At 44.1% G+C, this 15663-nt stretch overlaps 1 protein-coding gene across 3 annotated transcripts in view; it reads right to left on the bottom strand.

The window, feature by feature from the left end:
* PPP2R2B (protein phosphatase 2 regulatory subunit Bbeta) overlaps positions 1-15663 on the bottom strand; it is a 1057189-nt gene that overhangs the window by 417266 nt on the left and 624260 nt on the right. Inside the window, exon 1 of one of the 3 annotated variants that reach the window (XM_069652438.1) lies at positions 14541-14900. The exons of the other annotated variants lie outside the window; for them this stretch is intronic. Within the exon in view, the coding sequence (XP_069508539.1) occupies positions 14541-14562 (22 nt within the window). The 5' untranslated portion in view covers positions 14563-14900. Of the gene's footprint in view, positions 1-14540; positions 14901-15663 lie in introns of those variants that run through there. 3 annotated transcript variants of the gene reach the window in all.

The raw sequence follows: 15663 nt of genomic DNA, 5'->3' as shown, positions 1-15663 counted from the left end.
CAAACATACTTGTTTTATGATGAATTGGTTACTATGTTTTGACTTTGATTGATTGTGTGCGGGTTTAATGGATTGTTACTGTTTTTGTTCTTATTTGCTATTGTGAAAATAAAAATTTTAATATAAAAAAAAACAAAAATAAAACCATACTTTTCCGTACCTACCAATAGAATGGAACGCCAACACCCCTTCGGAGACTAGACTATAGTACTTCCATCCTCTCCATCCAATCCCATCTTCAACTTCAACTGTATGAACAATTTAATGTGCTGCGAGAGTGGAAGGGCAGATAATCAATTCTAATAAATACGGCGTACATCAAATCATATTTTTAAATCTCTCCTAAATCTAGTTTGTAAACTTGCTCTAATCTGCCATAGCTTCAATGCTAGGCTTCAAACTCCCAGGAACGCTGTGGAATTAAGCATTATATGCACTTGCTCTGGAATAGTACGGGACACTCTGTAGTCGCGGAATGGATCTCAATGGCCCTTGAGAGTTCCAAAAATGTCTTAATTCAAACCTTTCCATTGCTTTACTTGTTTGACCCTTTCCCCCATGTTGCACCCATGCAATCACCATGCTGTGGGGTGCATTTAAATGCCCCAAACAAAAGTCCCTTTCACATGATTTGCAGGATTATAAACACTGAAACAAAAACGGCCTGGCCTTTGTTTTTCTTTTTCCAAGTAAAATTAAAGAGCCATGTGGAAAGGGGCCTACCTATCATTACCAATGGAGAAGCAGCATTTTAATTTAAAAAAGAAGGAGGAATCAAATATCTCTGTCAAATCGAAAACATGATTTTTAAACATTGAAAACAGAAATGGCCTGCACATGTGTGTGCAAATAAAAACGTTTTTTGAAAAAGTAAAAGTGAAAGAAATATCGCTGCTCACACAAAAATGTCAGGAAAACAAAACATGATGTGTGGGTTGACAAAGAGCAATGTATATTATGTTTCACCCACAAAACTCCAGTGTCATTTGAAGTGCCACTTTGTCTTCAAGAAACAGACCCTTTTGCTGGCTGTGGGCAAAACTTCACAAGGACATCTCCCACTTCCAGCCTAGATGTCACATTTAATGACCAACCGCAATAAAAAATGTTCTGCGAAAGGCGCCAAATTCAGCGCTCTCCAGGCTTGCTGGCTCTGAAAGCATGGACTTCAAGAAAAAGTAACTCTTGGCTGGAGCACAACAAATATGTGTGAAAATGGGGGCACCCACTTCAAAGAGCAAGCATCCAATACAAAGGAGAATGATGAAGTTTCAGGCTGACCCAGTGAAAACAAATGGCCGGAAGCAGAAATTGCCATTTGTCCTACAGGAAGATTCACAATTTATTTAAAAGTACTATTATCATTTAGGCCTTTTTCTCAGCCATCATAAGGCGGGTGGATTTCATCTATGTGCCATTTTTAATGTAATTTCCACACAATTTTGGGGATATAAAATTCATCTTCCTGTGACTCTGGGAATTGTAAGGGACAGTTAAACTAGGTTTCTGGCTGATCAGAACATGTTCCAAATGTGGGAGTTGGTGAGCGGGTGGAAATTGAAATTAGGGATATGCTTGATAACTTACATATTCATAACTGTTGTGCTTTTTACGGAAACAGCAGAAAGGTGCCACATGGCCATGCTACAGATTTGGTGGGCGGTTTATCTAATGACCCATGATTAGTGGAAGCAGAAAATATGTGTAGAATGGCAGTTACTGGTAAAATGATGACGTTGTGATACATAACTAGTTTTTTTCCAAAAGGTTGAAAGGAGAACATAGGATGAGGACAAAAGGGAATTGCTAAATGTTGATCCAGACCCGTAAGCCAATCCAGACTTGGAGGCTGGGTTTGGAAGGAGAGAGAAGGTCAATGGTCCAATCCTAGGGGCAAGGATTACTGCAGCGTACTTCCCCAAGATAGTAAAATTGGTGGTGTCATAGCTGCTATATAAGGGCGACTTCACTAGGACACAGGGACACAGACAGAAAAGGGAGAAAGACAGGAGGACGGAGAGAAAAGACAGACCATCAGGAAGGCAGCTGAAACTTACAATCTGACAGCTTTAAAGAGACACCAGAGGAGATTGCTGAGAGTGCATCTGGGTGGAGCTGTCTATCTCTAGGAAGGCCTCAAAGCTGACTGGGTCCTATAGTGGAGAGCGGGAGCCAGTTTGAGAGTGGAGTGACCCGACCCCTGCCTTATCTTTCCAGAGTGTCCTGAGATGCAGCTGGCTTTCCTTAAACATAGGCTTGCTATGTAAGTAGAACTGAGCCCTGGGCAAACGAAAGGTTGGGGAGTCTGCTGGCCTTGAACCTTTTCCCTTTATAGTGGGTGGGGGGCAAAACTGTGTAGATCCTTAGCCTATGTAACCAAAAATATTAATGTAATTAATTCCCCATTTGGCAGAACACTATGGGGGTGAATTTTGTTAAAAGTCGAAATTAGCAAAGCTCACTTCCCAGTGTGTTCTCAGAATTATAGCCTATAATTTAATTGGGTAAGCCTTGTTGTCCAGCTGACCCCGACTTCTATAAGGAATAGGGGCGTCTTTGCTCTTAAATCAATCCAACATTTTTATCCATTTTCCCCCAACACCAGCCTTTCAGTAAGGGGGGGGCCTGAAATCCAAAATTCTCCAAAGCAATCCAATTTTTCTGCCCGACTTCCCAACCTAGACCAAAGCAAGAGGGGGGTCTGAACAACAAAGTGATAGATCACACTGTGTTCATTTTAAACCAAAGTTGTGGGCAAAATTATAATTGCCATATGTATTTTTACCAATCTTGAAATCCTACTGCTACCATTTTAAGCTTGCAGGAAAATCAAAATTGCACAACATTACATAAGTGCCTTTGTCAGTGTAATTATTTTGTGAAGTGAAATTTGCAGAAAGTTAAGAATTGTGATTGTGTTCTTTTTAACTCACTTTTGTAATGTATTAATGCTTAGAGAAGTTGAATGTGTTGATTGTGTTGTGCCACGGATAAAATGGTTTTTGAAATGTTCATACTAAATTCTATTACTTTTAATTTAAATATATAGCAATATATTTTCCGTACACCGACCTGGTTCTTTGCTCATTGTTATCTCAGGGGGGGAAGGATCCAATGATATTCGTCTGAGAAAGGGCTAAAAAAAGAATCTGTTAAACAGTTTGTTGCATAACCACGTGAGTGGGGAGGGTAGGAACTCCCAGTGTTGAGGGTGGTTTCTCAATAAATTGTTACAATGCACATGCATCCATAGGTGCTCCACTAGTATTGAACTGGTTCTTTGAAGAATTCCCTGATTCGGTCTGTGCATGTGTCAAAACTTAATGAATACCAATTCTACCAAAATAAATCTACTGATTAGATTTGAAATGGCAATATTGAATAGCACAAAGTCAACCATATAAGATATAAGTAGATTGAACATTTCTTTTTTTATGTTATTATTGAATGCGTGAACCTGACTCAAGAGCAGCGGAGTCCAGCACACGGTTTGGGTAGCCACCATTTGGGCGGGCATCTTTTAACCATATTGCAGTTGCGTTCTGTGCATCCATTGGAATGAGTCCCTGACCAGGTGCTGTTGAAAAGGTCACGTTTTGAAAGATTTGCGAAATTGAAGAATTGTGGGTGCATTCTGAGTTGATACTGGGAGCGAGTTCCAGACGATGGGTGCACGGTAAGAGAAGGATTGTTTGCGGGATCTCCCTTTGCGGACTAGTTGTTATTGAAGCCGGTTGGTCCGTTGGCTGTGCAAGGAGCGTGTGGCACCAGAAATGTGGAACTTAGCCGCCAGGTACACTGGTGTGCTACTCGTGACTGCTTTGTAGATGATACAGGCAGTCTTGAACAGTATCCTGGTCTGGAGGGGAAGCCAATGATATACATTGAGAGAATGATGGGCTGTTTGGCTCCAGAAGCAAATTTTGGACTTCAGCCCACCAATAGAGAGGGAGCTAGTAAACCGGCCACTTAACCAGGGCAGAGAGCCAAAACATGAAAAACATGACAGCCATTTTTAAACAAAAATTCTGGCATTATAAGAGGACTGATTGGTACAACTCTGATTAAATTAGAAGGGATTGGAATTGCTTAAAGAATCCAATCCAGGACATGGAAATGGAGAGTTACCACTTGAAAATAGATCTGACATCCACAAAACGTTCTGGAGGTCAAACACGGGGAACCAGGACACTAAATGATGTACCAAAGAACCAATCCTTTAGCACGAGAAAGCTTGACTGATGGGAAGCCTCTACTGTGGCAATGCATGTCCAATGGCAACCTTCACTTTTCATCGACGTCTGTCGCCATCATTATGGTATGGCTGTTAGGTTGCCATTTCTTCACTTTCGTTTCCCTCACTTTGAATTAGAATAAAATAGAATATGTTTTAACCTTGTATGTTGCGAAGTGATGATGCTACATTGAAGGCAAGTGATCAACTGTGTTTAAAACAATTTGAGCTGACAATCACTGTATCTCTTGTCCAGAAGACTAATCTGGATGCAGAAGACTTATCCAAATACAAACCGATACCCACCCTCTTACCCATTGACGGCAAGGAACTAGAAAGCTCTTGTTATGAGACTCTTGGGACATCTGGAAGAGCAGTTCTTTTTCACACCGTTAACGGAGTACTTGTGAAGGTAAGGTGCTTACTGTAATTTTGCCAATTCGGGGGCTTAACAGTTGCTCAGATCTCCCCTGGTTACCACTCTCAGGTTTCCTCGATAAGCTACCACACATGGAGTGAGTCATGGGCTGTACCCATGACTCAGGTAATGCTCTCGACAGTCATCTGCTGAGTCAGACTTACCACATCATTCAGACTAGGAAATGTTGCCAATTATGAACATACCAACATCCCTTTGAAACCCCACCCACTGCACCTAATATTTCTTATGTATTTAACTCTGTTAATTGTTTAATTTCACATCCCCCTCCCTGCTGCCCTGTGGGCGCTTTGAAACAGTATTTACTTCCTGCATAAGTGGAAAGAAGGAAAGAAGGAAAGAAGGAAAGAAGGAAAGAAGGAAAGAAGGAAAGAAGGAAAGAAGGAAAGAAGGAAAGAAGGAAAGAAGGAAAGAAGGAAAGAAGGAAAGAAAGAAAGAAAAACTCGAAGATTAACTCGGCTAAAACTGTGATAGTTCGTTTGGGCAACAGAAATAAGAAGCTGGACTCGCTTACCTGGTCATGTGGTTATTCCCGTCTTAGAGCCCAGTCTGTGTTTAAATATTTAGGTTTTGTTATATCAGGGTCCAACTTAAGATCAGTATTTAGAACTCAACTTAGATTCAAGGCGGACATTGCAATCCGTCAAATGAGAGTCATCGATTCCAGATATGGCAGATTCACAATGAGTCCTCTGAGAGAATTCTACACGAAAAAGGTCATCCCTAGAGTAATTTATGGGGCGGAATTACAGTCTCTAAAATACGAGGGGGATTGGCTGTCCACGGAGAGTTACATTTGGAAATCGGTTTTGTATTTTCTACCTAAATCAATCCCTTTTGAGTTAATTCTGTATGAATTTGGTCTAAACTCTTTATTGGCTTACGTAACCTGTAAAAGACTAAAGCTGTGGAGGAAATGTATGTCTAGTGAAATGAATACACTCTACTGTTGTGTAGGTCAGGACATTGGTAACCCTTTTATACAAGAGCTGAATGCTGAAACTTTAAAGACTCTGAAATCTCTAGGTATGTCAGTAACCTCTCTTAATAATAAAGCCACACGGGTGAAGGAAAGTGTGATGGGGTTTGACTGGTTACATACAAAAAATAAAATCCTGGACTCTAAACTCTATCATCAAGTATGTGCATTGAATAAATGGTTGCCAGTCATGGAACAGTATTTAGTCAAATATCCCAGTAAACGGATAAGAAATGATTTTATGCGTTTTAGATTTAATGTCATTGCTACAAACCAGATCAATTCCATTAGATCGATTGTGAAAGGGTCTTGGAATTGGTGTAGATTCTGCTGTGTAGAGGGGACGGTTGAGAATCTACAACATATTTTGCTGGTGTGTCCGGCACTCAAGGCCGAAAGACTTCTATACTTCAGTCAATATGTATCGAATACTGCTAATGTGGATAGGGATTTCATCTGGTATAGAATGCTCCATTGTAGCAAAGGCAATTTAAACATTAGGGTTACAACGTTCTTGAGAAATGTTTGTGATCTCTTTTAAAGGGTATCGACTGTATCTAATGGGAGAGAATGTTAATCCTATTTGGTGACCTCTGTCTTTTGCTGTTTTTTTTTCCTTGTTTATTTGTGCTTTCTCTTTGTACTTGATTTTGCATTTCTTCTTATGTGATTGGTAGTTATTTTATGTCTAAGTTGTGTAAATACGTTTGAGAAAGTGTGTTCTTTTAAATATTTGGTAAGGTTTATATAAACCATAACAAATAAAAAAAATAAAAATAAAAAAAAAAGAAAGAAAGAAAGAAAGAAAGAAAGAAAGAAAGAAAGAAAGAAAGAAAGAAAGAAAGAAAGAAAGAAAGAAAGAAAGAAAGAAAGAAAGAAAGAAAGAGCAAGCAGATATTTGCTTCCTTTTACCTCCGGAATCATAGGTTAATATAAGGGACTGGATTCAATAATTTAATGTAACAAAATTTCATCCAATAGCCATATTTCACAACTTACATTTAATCAGCAAATGGGTGTCATTTCTGACCTCCTCTCAGCCAATCGGCATGTTCAGAGTGGAGTCAATAACTACAGGCATTGATCACATTCTGAACATTCCGACTTCAGTATCAGACGGAGAACAACAGAAAGAAATCCAGAAGCAACAATGCAATTTCCTCGCACAATGTCTTCCAACAAGACTTTGGGAGTAGTTTTTTTTTCATTGCACCCTCAATGTGAGACAGCCTTCTTCTAAATTACTGCATCAAAGTGAAAGCTAAAACATGGAAAAATGCTTTCACTTTTGCATAGAGAAATGGTTAACTTGTACATTACAACTAATGCCTGCTCATGATAAAACAAAATCTGTTCAGTCACGCTTAAAATTAAAATGCTTACCTTATGAAGACAACCTGGTTATTTAAATACTACAAAATAAAACCACAGTGAATGTACAGGCATGTTTACCCTGCACCTTTTGCGCACTGTAAAGTTAGCATTCTTTCTTTCACCACAACACAAAACCCTATATTGCTGTTACCACACTGTGCTAATAGCTTCAGAGACCGTGGGAAGGGTTATCATCTCTTGGGATAAAGAGCCTTCCCCAAATTATGTCAGGAGGCAAAGCAGATCATAGACCATGTTAACGACCCCTCCCTCTGTCTATCTATAAGGATATATTAAGCTTTATGCAGAACATATGTTTCCAATGTGGAACAGATTATCTGTGTACAAACAAAATGTAATGTATATTTAAATCTCTACAAAAAGGTTTCTTGTTAAAGCCGAGGCTTAGGTAAACCAGTGACAGCATGGGAGCAGTATCTGGGTTCTCTTATTCGAGGCCCTTAACATGTTAGTCCATTGGGGATTCGTTACTCGGATGGATACCATTTCAATAAGTGGCTGGGGGTACTGTATGTAAACTCTTCTGCCATGTTATTATCACAGCAACTGGCCTGATACTTTCTCTGCCAGTCAGAGCAGTACAGACAAAATGTCTCCTGTCCACCCAGAGATGGTTTCAAGAGGATATTCTCAGGAAGGTCATGCAAACAAAGCCTGCACATTCCAGCAAAAGGGACAGTTGTTCAAAGGGCCCTAAACAATGGCTCGTTGACACAATAAATTAGTCAACAGGAGATTTTAGTTGGGCCGGCTTGGCTCTTAAAATAGTGGGAGTTTGGCCCCATGCCTTGAAAATTCACAGTTAGGCTTGGGGTAGCAGCTTTCCGTGGGTCTTTACTGATCTGTAACTGGAACATACAGAGGTGCCACAGAAGCTAATGACAACCACTCCCAAAAGTTAGCCAATGACTGAGAACTTGACATAAATGCTCCACACAACCTTCCTTTCTGCTCCAAGCATTAACCACTTGCACCTTGTACTGCTTTTCCAGTGACATTTTCGCCAACACACAAGAGCCTCGTAGGCGCTCCTACACTGTCACCAGACATCGCAAACTACTGGGCCCCCCGGAACCTACATTTTCCACCAGTGCTGGAGAATTGAACGCAATCATGTTTAGACATATCTGATTTGATAGATTGGGGTTTTGTGATAATATAGTACTTAGTAGATTATTAAAGTGAAATGATCGTGGTGTAAGTGTAGAATTAATGACTGGAAGAACAGACTGTGTCGGTTGCTCTCAATCTGACACCTTCACCACCCCTGAATCCACACCCTGAATTATCCTTTTGCCTTTAGTCAGCCTCAATTCACCTACAATTATTTAACTAACCGTGCAGCACAATGTGCGACCCTATTCCATTCCTCCAAATACCAGCCGTTCACCCCTCCGTAAAATGGCACTACTCACTTTCTACTACCACAGCCTCCCACCCTTGAGCAGCCGCTCTCGCTTCCGCTCAGTGCCCTTCCTTCCACTAACTTAATCTGCTCTGTCTCTTAACTACCTGGGTTTACAACACTCCCTCCCATGGTCATCTTCCCCATGGTCATCTTCCAATCCAATGTATGTACTAGTTTCACCCTCTTTCCTCAAAACCCTGACTCCCTCTCTCAACTTAAATTGTCCACTTCCTGAATGACCTCCTCCTCTTTCCATATCCCCATCCCCCTCCCCATTGTGTAATCTCCTTTACATCATCTGCCTAAGACACTCCCCCTCTGCAATATCCTTTTCTATCTCAACCACCCACTTCCAGGACAATCTCTGCCTTCCTCCTTCTAAACCATCCACCCACTCTTGGCCTAAGAATACCTTGCCCTCTTTGAACCACCTCTGTCCCTTCCCTGATCACCCCTGCTGCCCATCCACAGATGCACCCCCTCCACTCTTCCCTTGCACTTGTCACTGCCTTATTTCTCTGTCTACTTATTTATCTGCCTCTGCCTCGCCTGCATCCTTTTACTTAGCATACTCCTTAATCACCTGTATACCCCGCTCTTAATGTATACCCTTCCTCTAATACCTCTGTACCCACCCAGACCTACCACAGCTTCGGCCTTAATTACATACCATGCCCTTCCGGGAATACACCTGCCATCATCATCACGACTGTCTTCCATTTCTCCCACTACCTTTGCCCCTCCTCCAGTTCTTGAATGTCCTTCCTCACAGTTATTGAACTTCCCCCCCCTGCATCTGACTTCCTCTTACTATAGGCTGCGTTGCCTTCCCCAATGACCTCTGTGGATCCCAATTACCCAGCTGCTAGCTTTCAAGCCAGCATTACATGTATCACAACAAACACGGGCTCTGCAACATCTCACCAGGCCACCCCCCACCCCTCCGCAGGTTACTTGCAAACACAATACTGAAGTCCAACGTCTTGCCCATCGTTTATAAAGTCTTCCATAGTCTCACAACTGAATGGGTATTCTCCAAGTTCATTCCATTGCACCCCCAAACCACCCTTCTAGATCCTGAGGCATCTAGCCGTGTAAGGGCTGACGTGTACCTAAAGCCTGCAGAGTAGGCCGAGACCCCATTCATGCTGCCAAGTTCTGAAACTCAATTCGCACCATAAATCCGACAATATATGGTCACCTGTGCCATAAAAAAAAAAAATCTCAATGCCAGCTTGTTCTCCTAGAAATAACACCCTGGTGTCCTCGCGGTTGCCCTGGTACTGCACCTAGGATCTGAGAGCCTGATACCATATGTGCGCTGCACACCTTCAAATGCAATAACAATCAACATGTTCCACTCAACAGAAGCAAAAAGTATAACATGTGTATGTGGTTCTCCTTAACTCTTCACTCATGTCGGCAGTGGTATCTTGGCCTAGAGGGAAATCAAGAGTCTTAACCACAAGCCCCGGTCTCTGAATGGTGGGTCTGGGGTTGCCAGTCACATGCCAAATTCTGCACTGGCCTTGCCAGTCTTTCGGGGGCAGCAGGCTGAGACTTGCTGGTCTCCACCTCTCTGGGCTCGCTTCTTGGGCAACACCCACACTGGGATCATCGGCCTAGCCCAGCAGATAGCAACATTTCAATGGGTTTCATAAAATCACGCATCAATAGACAAGACTGAATAAAGAGCGCGCACGGTCACGTTCTCCAATACAGTGTGATTGTGTTTCATAAAACCATCTATCAATAACCATATAGAAAAAAAGACCGCTCCTGGCACGTTTTCCAATACAGTGTGAAAAGCCATGCTTTTTTGTTGTTGCAATAGGCTCAGGAATCAATATTCACTTCACATTTTGATTCTGCCCGCCTGCTTCCGATAATTGCGTTGCGCCATGTTTACTGATTAGGAGGAGACGCATTAGAATTGACATTCTGCAAGTATTATTATTATTATTTATTATGTGCAACCAAATTGGCCCGGGTGCATACGGGTGCAGATCGTGAACCAAGCTCTTCCCGAAAGGAAATGGGGGTTTAACCCAAGTTATTTAAAAAGATGCGTCTTGAATTTGTTTTTACATTCCTTGATCATCCCACAGTTTCTTATAGAGGGTGGTAGCGCGTTCCATTTAATGGGGGTACTTCACCAGAACGCACCCTTTCTCACCAGTTCCAAGGAGGTTTTCGGTACCTGTAGGTTCCTATCTCCATTAGAACGAAGTGAGCGCGACTCCTGCTTGGTTTTTAATATATTTAAAATGTAAGGAGGTGCATCACCGGATAAAGCCTTAAATGTAATGGTGAGAAGTCTGAATTCAACCCTTTATTCAACTGGCAACCAATGTAATTTTCTTCTTACCTCCGATACACGTGCACATTTACATAAACCCACGATTGCTCTTATAGCGCTATTCTGTACCACTTGAAGTTTGGTAAATTCGGCTTTACTCATACTAATGAGGAGTGATCCACAATAATCTATTTTTGCGGATACAATACCTCTGGCAATGGTCTCACACCTGGATTGTGACAGAAATGGTCTTATGTGTGCTGGAAGCCTAATGTAATACGCGGATGATGACACCAGACATATTCAGGGTTTGATCGAAAGGGACTCGAAGGATTTACATTTTTTTCCTTCACCTAAATGTCATGGTTTGCAATATGAAATGTTTGGTAATCTGATGTCAGCTTGCTGAGTCTTGGTTTAGAGCGACCAACATTAGCTCTGTTTTCCCATGATTCAGGGCCATACCGTTTACATGCATCCAATTGTGAATTAAATCATAAATGTCAGCTACCATAGTGGCATCCTGATCGTAGTCCCCTGAGAGTGTAATAAGGCACTGAAAATCATCAGCGTAGTTCGAGAAGCATATATTCTTTTTTTCTAGATCATCAAAGAAAGGGACTGTGAATAAGTTATTTAAAATAGGTGACAATGCAGCTCCCTGAGGTATTCCGTAGCTCATAGTTACTGGGTCTGCCTCTGCTTGTATACTGCATACCCAAATTGTTCTTGAACCTAAAAAAGACTGCATCCAGTTTCTTGCACTAGCACTAAAATTGGCTCTATTTTCCAACCTCTCCAGGAAGAGTTGATGTTCCATCAAATCGAAAGCCGCTGAGAGGTCCAAGGACATCAGTAACATAGTAGGGGCACCAATGCCTAATAACTGGGGTCTTGACGACTGCTGCTAGCCATACTTGTTGCTGAGTTGGGCCCCTAGCCAGGGAGCATTCCAGCCACAGGAACATCCATGCTTGACTGAAGAAGGCCTCTTCTTGGCCACCCGTGCAGGGACATCTCTGCCTGGTGGCAGGGGCATGCTGATCAGCAGGCCCCTGAGGGAGAAACCGTGGGTCTAAGTGGGACCGGGGTGCAGTGTGGCACATGAAGGAATCACATTTGCATCTGCATTCGGGTTCAGAACCTGCTCTTTGAAACCAGCCGCCTTTTGAACGACGTGGCACTAAAGCAAAGATATAATGCATGCCGTTCAGTGACTAAGGGTCTGATTCATGGAATTTTTTGCACAGTGCAAAGTAACTTTTCACTGGTGCAAAGTGACGTTGCACTGCCAACAAACACCCCGATTCATGGAACAGTGCAAAATGTTTGGCCCGATTCATGGAATTTATTGCACAGTGCAAAGTAACTTTTCACTTGTGCAAAGTGACTTTGCACTGCCAACAAACACCCTGATTCATAGAATAGTGCAAAATGTATGTTGCCATGTAAAGCCAGTCTAAAGTGATTCAGGGTATTTGTTGGCAGTGCAGAGTCACTTTGCACCAGGGAAAAGTCACTTTGCACTGTGCAAAAAAAATCCATGACTCAGGCCCTAAATCAACATGTATGTTCGGGGGCTTGAATAAAGTACACATACAAAGAGGGTCTCCAAATCAAGCCTGAGTAGCTAAAGCCAGCTCGGCTTTTCAGGATAACCACCGACTATGTAGATCATTTTCACTTTGATTTGGTGTAGGTACATGTATCCCATTGGGGTGTCTTGCAAACCCTGCGTGATGGTGCCCTGAAGGGCGAGTCGGACATGTCTTGGGTTACTCGGAATGTTCATGCATTGTATCCTTACTAAATCCGTGGGAATATTAAGCAGCAAGGGACCTTTGGGCCCATGTAATTGTCTATGCATCTGCCTTCTAGAATGCCACTGCCTCACCTTAGCCTCCAGCTCTGTTTTTGCTCACACTGCATACTTATTCCTACGTTTGAGTCAGGCTTGTTTAGTTTTGGTTGACTGGAGGCGCACCATCCAATGGCCTACATATCTCATGTACGTGGCAGAGGGCTGAGGATATCCACTGGACATACGCTGTGCAACGAGTATCACTGAGTGGTGTGTTGCAAAGGGATACACGCGGCACAGAGTTCCCCGGGTCAGCAGGGCCTTTCAATAGAGCATAAGACATAGTGAGTGTTGCAGCCGCGACTTCATTTGTTCACATCTCAATCTAGCTTTACAATACATGGCGAAGAAATGCCCCCGATTGTCATCAACATGGCCAGTTGATCACAATCAGGGGCAACAGAGGGGGGACCTTTGCAATGAATGACAATCCATAGCATTGGTGTGAGAACCGCACTTTAAATGGCAACAGCTGGCATATGATAGCAACGCTTGTCATCAGTGCTGGGAATGGACAACACTTACAGGGGGAACTCCCCCTCCCCTTTACACGTGGGGCGGGAAGGGTGGATTGTCAGTGGTGTGGGCGGAACTGAGGGGGCGGAGCTAAGTGTCAAATGATGTGCATGATCTGAATATAGGATACTGGCTGCTATGCATAAAAACAAAGTGCATTTTGGGAACTTAAGAATGACCACCAATTTATCAAACAGGCCTGTGCCAGTAGTTGAAGCGTGCATTCCTTTTGAGCATGCAATGCACGCTTGGTATGGTGCTCATTTCCCCTGTCGGAAGAATCAACCTGACAATAAAATATGTGCAAAGCCTGAGACATATATACAGTTTGGGACAGTTTTGTTGTTTGTGTTTGGGCTGTTGGGCAAAGGATGGCCTTGAGATGCAGTCTGTGAAGACGTGTGATGGCATTCAGGAGGCGCATGGCAGTCAGGGGCAGGGAACTTCCACAACTTGGGGGCGTTTGGGCCTTATGTCTACACAGATCGGTGCTCCGGCAAGACAGGGGTGCAGTTCTGTCTTGTTCTGGCCCAATTCCTCCCCTGCCTGTCAAATGACGTGAGCGTATTTTCAGAACCTGGCAATGGCGTGAGATCCTGGGCTTTTGATGAACAAAACTAGTGTGAGATAGCAAGCGGCGACAATCAGTGGCAGCACTGTACCAAAACTGTACCTCGGGGGGGGGGGGGTATAATAGCCGGAGCTGCTCGAACGAGCAGGGCTTGCAACACCTATGCAAAGGAGAAAATGATTGGCTTTGCCAATGCTTGTGGGCTGTTCCTTGTTTTGGCCCAGAGCGACAGCTCCCAGGTGAGGTGGTTTCATGCATTAAGCACCCGGTCGATACATCACTTCCTCTGGAGGCTCCGGCGTGCTCTATCCCCTGAACCCTCGCCCTAGAGTCGCACTGAGGACTCTAAAATACGCTCCTCGCCTCCCCTACCGGATTCATACCATGAAGAGTTACATACCTCCCCTCCCCCGCCTGCCAAATGTGTGCATTCATGTTAAGCTACTACGTGTATAGCATGTGGCTGAGAGCGAGCATGCACGGTACAAGCAGATCAACCCGGACAGGGTCAGGAAGCGAGATCAATGCACGCTTGACGCCGCAGTGTATATATACTACGCACAGCGGCGTAATTACGCGCAGCAATCGACACATTGCGTAAGAAACAACAGAGCGTCATTGTCGTATTTAAGAGATGGATTAACGGGGGCGCAGCACACACGGGTTTCGCCAAAGGAGCCGCTGTGGACGAAGCGTTCCGAGTGCATACACAGATGTACGCGGCATGCATGTGCCTGCCTCCTGCCTCACACGCGCTGCCGGTCCTTGCACACTGGAAGGATGCGATGACGAGGCCTCCTGCCTGTATTCATGAATGCGTTATTTCTGGGGTACTCACTTAAGTCCAACAGGCTTTTCATGAGGGCACCTTCTCTGAAAACGTCTTCGGCAGAGGAGTCTACAGGACCCTGTGTGTGTGTTGCTCAGCAAAGACGGCACATGGCATTCTACAAAGCCGGGGTTCCGAAACACACGGGAATCCAGCGCTGGTCCCCGCGCGGGTGGGTCTCCTCTGCGTCCAGCAACGGGCATGAGCTATTGGATGGCAAACGGCGTCAAGGTCTAAACACTTCAAGAAAATGGCGATCCGAGCAGCTAATTTCCACTGGCTGCGATCTTTCGGTGCTCGGCTTTGTGTGTTTTGCTCGGGAGAGGCGGCTAGCGTGGCCGGGTTCCAGCTGTGTGGGCGCAGCGATGAGCGCAGAATCGTGCGCATTTCCTGCCAGCCCCGTTAACTCTTGCCGTTCCCGGGGCGCCTGCGTGGGGGAACGCGAAGCCGCCGCGCAGCACCGAGAGGAGAGAAGCGCGCGCACGGCGGACTCTCCGTGCGTGCGGGGAGTTGGGAGTTTCGGAAACGCGCGTGGGCTCGATTTGGCCCGGGTTCGCGATCTCTCGTTCGGAAAGTGCGTGGCATCAGAAAGCGGAAGGTTTTGCCCTCAGAAAATGGGCTCTGCGCCAAGATCCCTGTGTCACTCGCTGCAGAAAACCCGCATCGAGTTCGCGGATAAAGCACCACTGCGTCCACACAGCCGCTAAATTGCAAATACTTATACTGAAATGAGCTTGCGCTTATAGAGCACTGCACTGCGAATGGGCTTGCAAGTTAACCACTAACAGGTTAGGCTTTACTACATAACAATGCATACCTATACATCTATATAGGCACGGTGTGGCACCGTGGGTCTCTGTGCTGTCATGCCAAGAGTTCTCCCATCTGCCCACAGGCATAGTCATAATTTTTCTTGATCCCAAGATCTTTTTCTGTTGTGCCACTGCCCTCTTGTGCCCCCTACTTTGCCCAGTGTTATCTTCGAAGGCAAGCGACTGCCACAGAAACACTGCATTTTTTGTATTTATTTGTTAACGTTGGCTGTAAATGAAGCCCGTCCTGCAAGAACGATCCTTCCTGGTCGGGCACATAAGAGAACAGGAGCCGCTGTTGGGTTAATAACTCTGCCCCC

This window comes from Ambystoma mexicanum, chromosome 3p (genome assembly GCF_040938575.1).
Source record: "Ambystoma mexicanum isolate Mex_15411 chromosome 3p, UKY_AmexF1_1, whole genome shotgun sequence".
Taxonomy (NCBI): domain Eukaryota; kingdom Metazoa; phylum Chordata; class Amphibia; order Caudata; family Ambystomatidae; genus Ambystoma; species Ambystoma mexicanum.
Note: the sequence above shows the minus strand (reverse complement) of the source record. Positions and strands in the feature narration are given on the sequence as shown.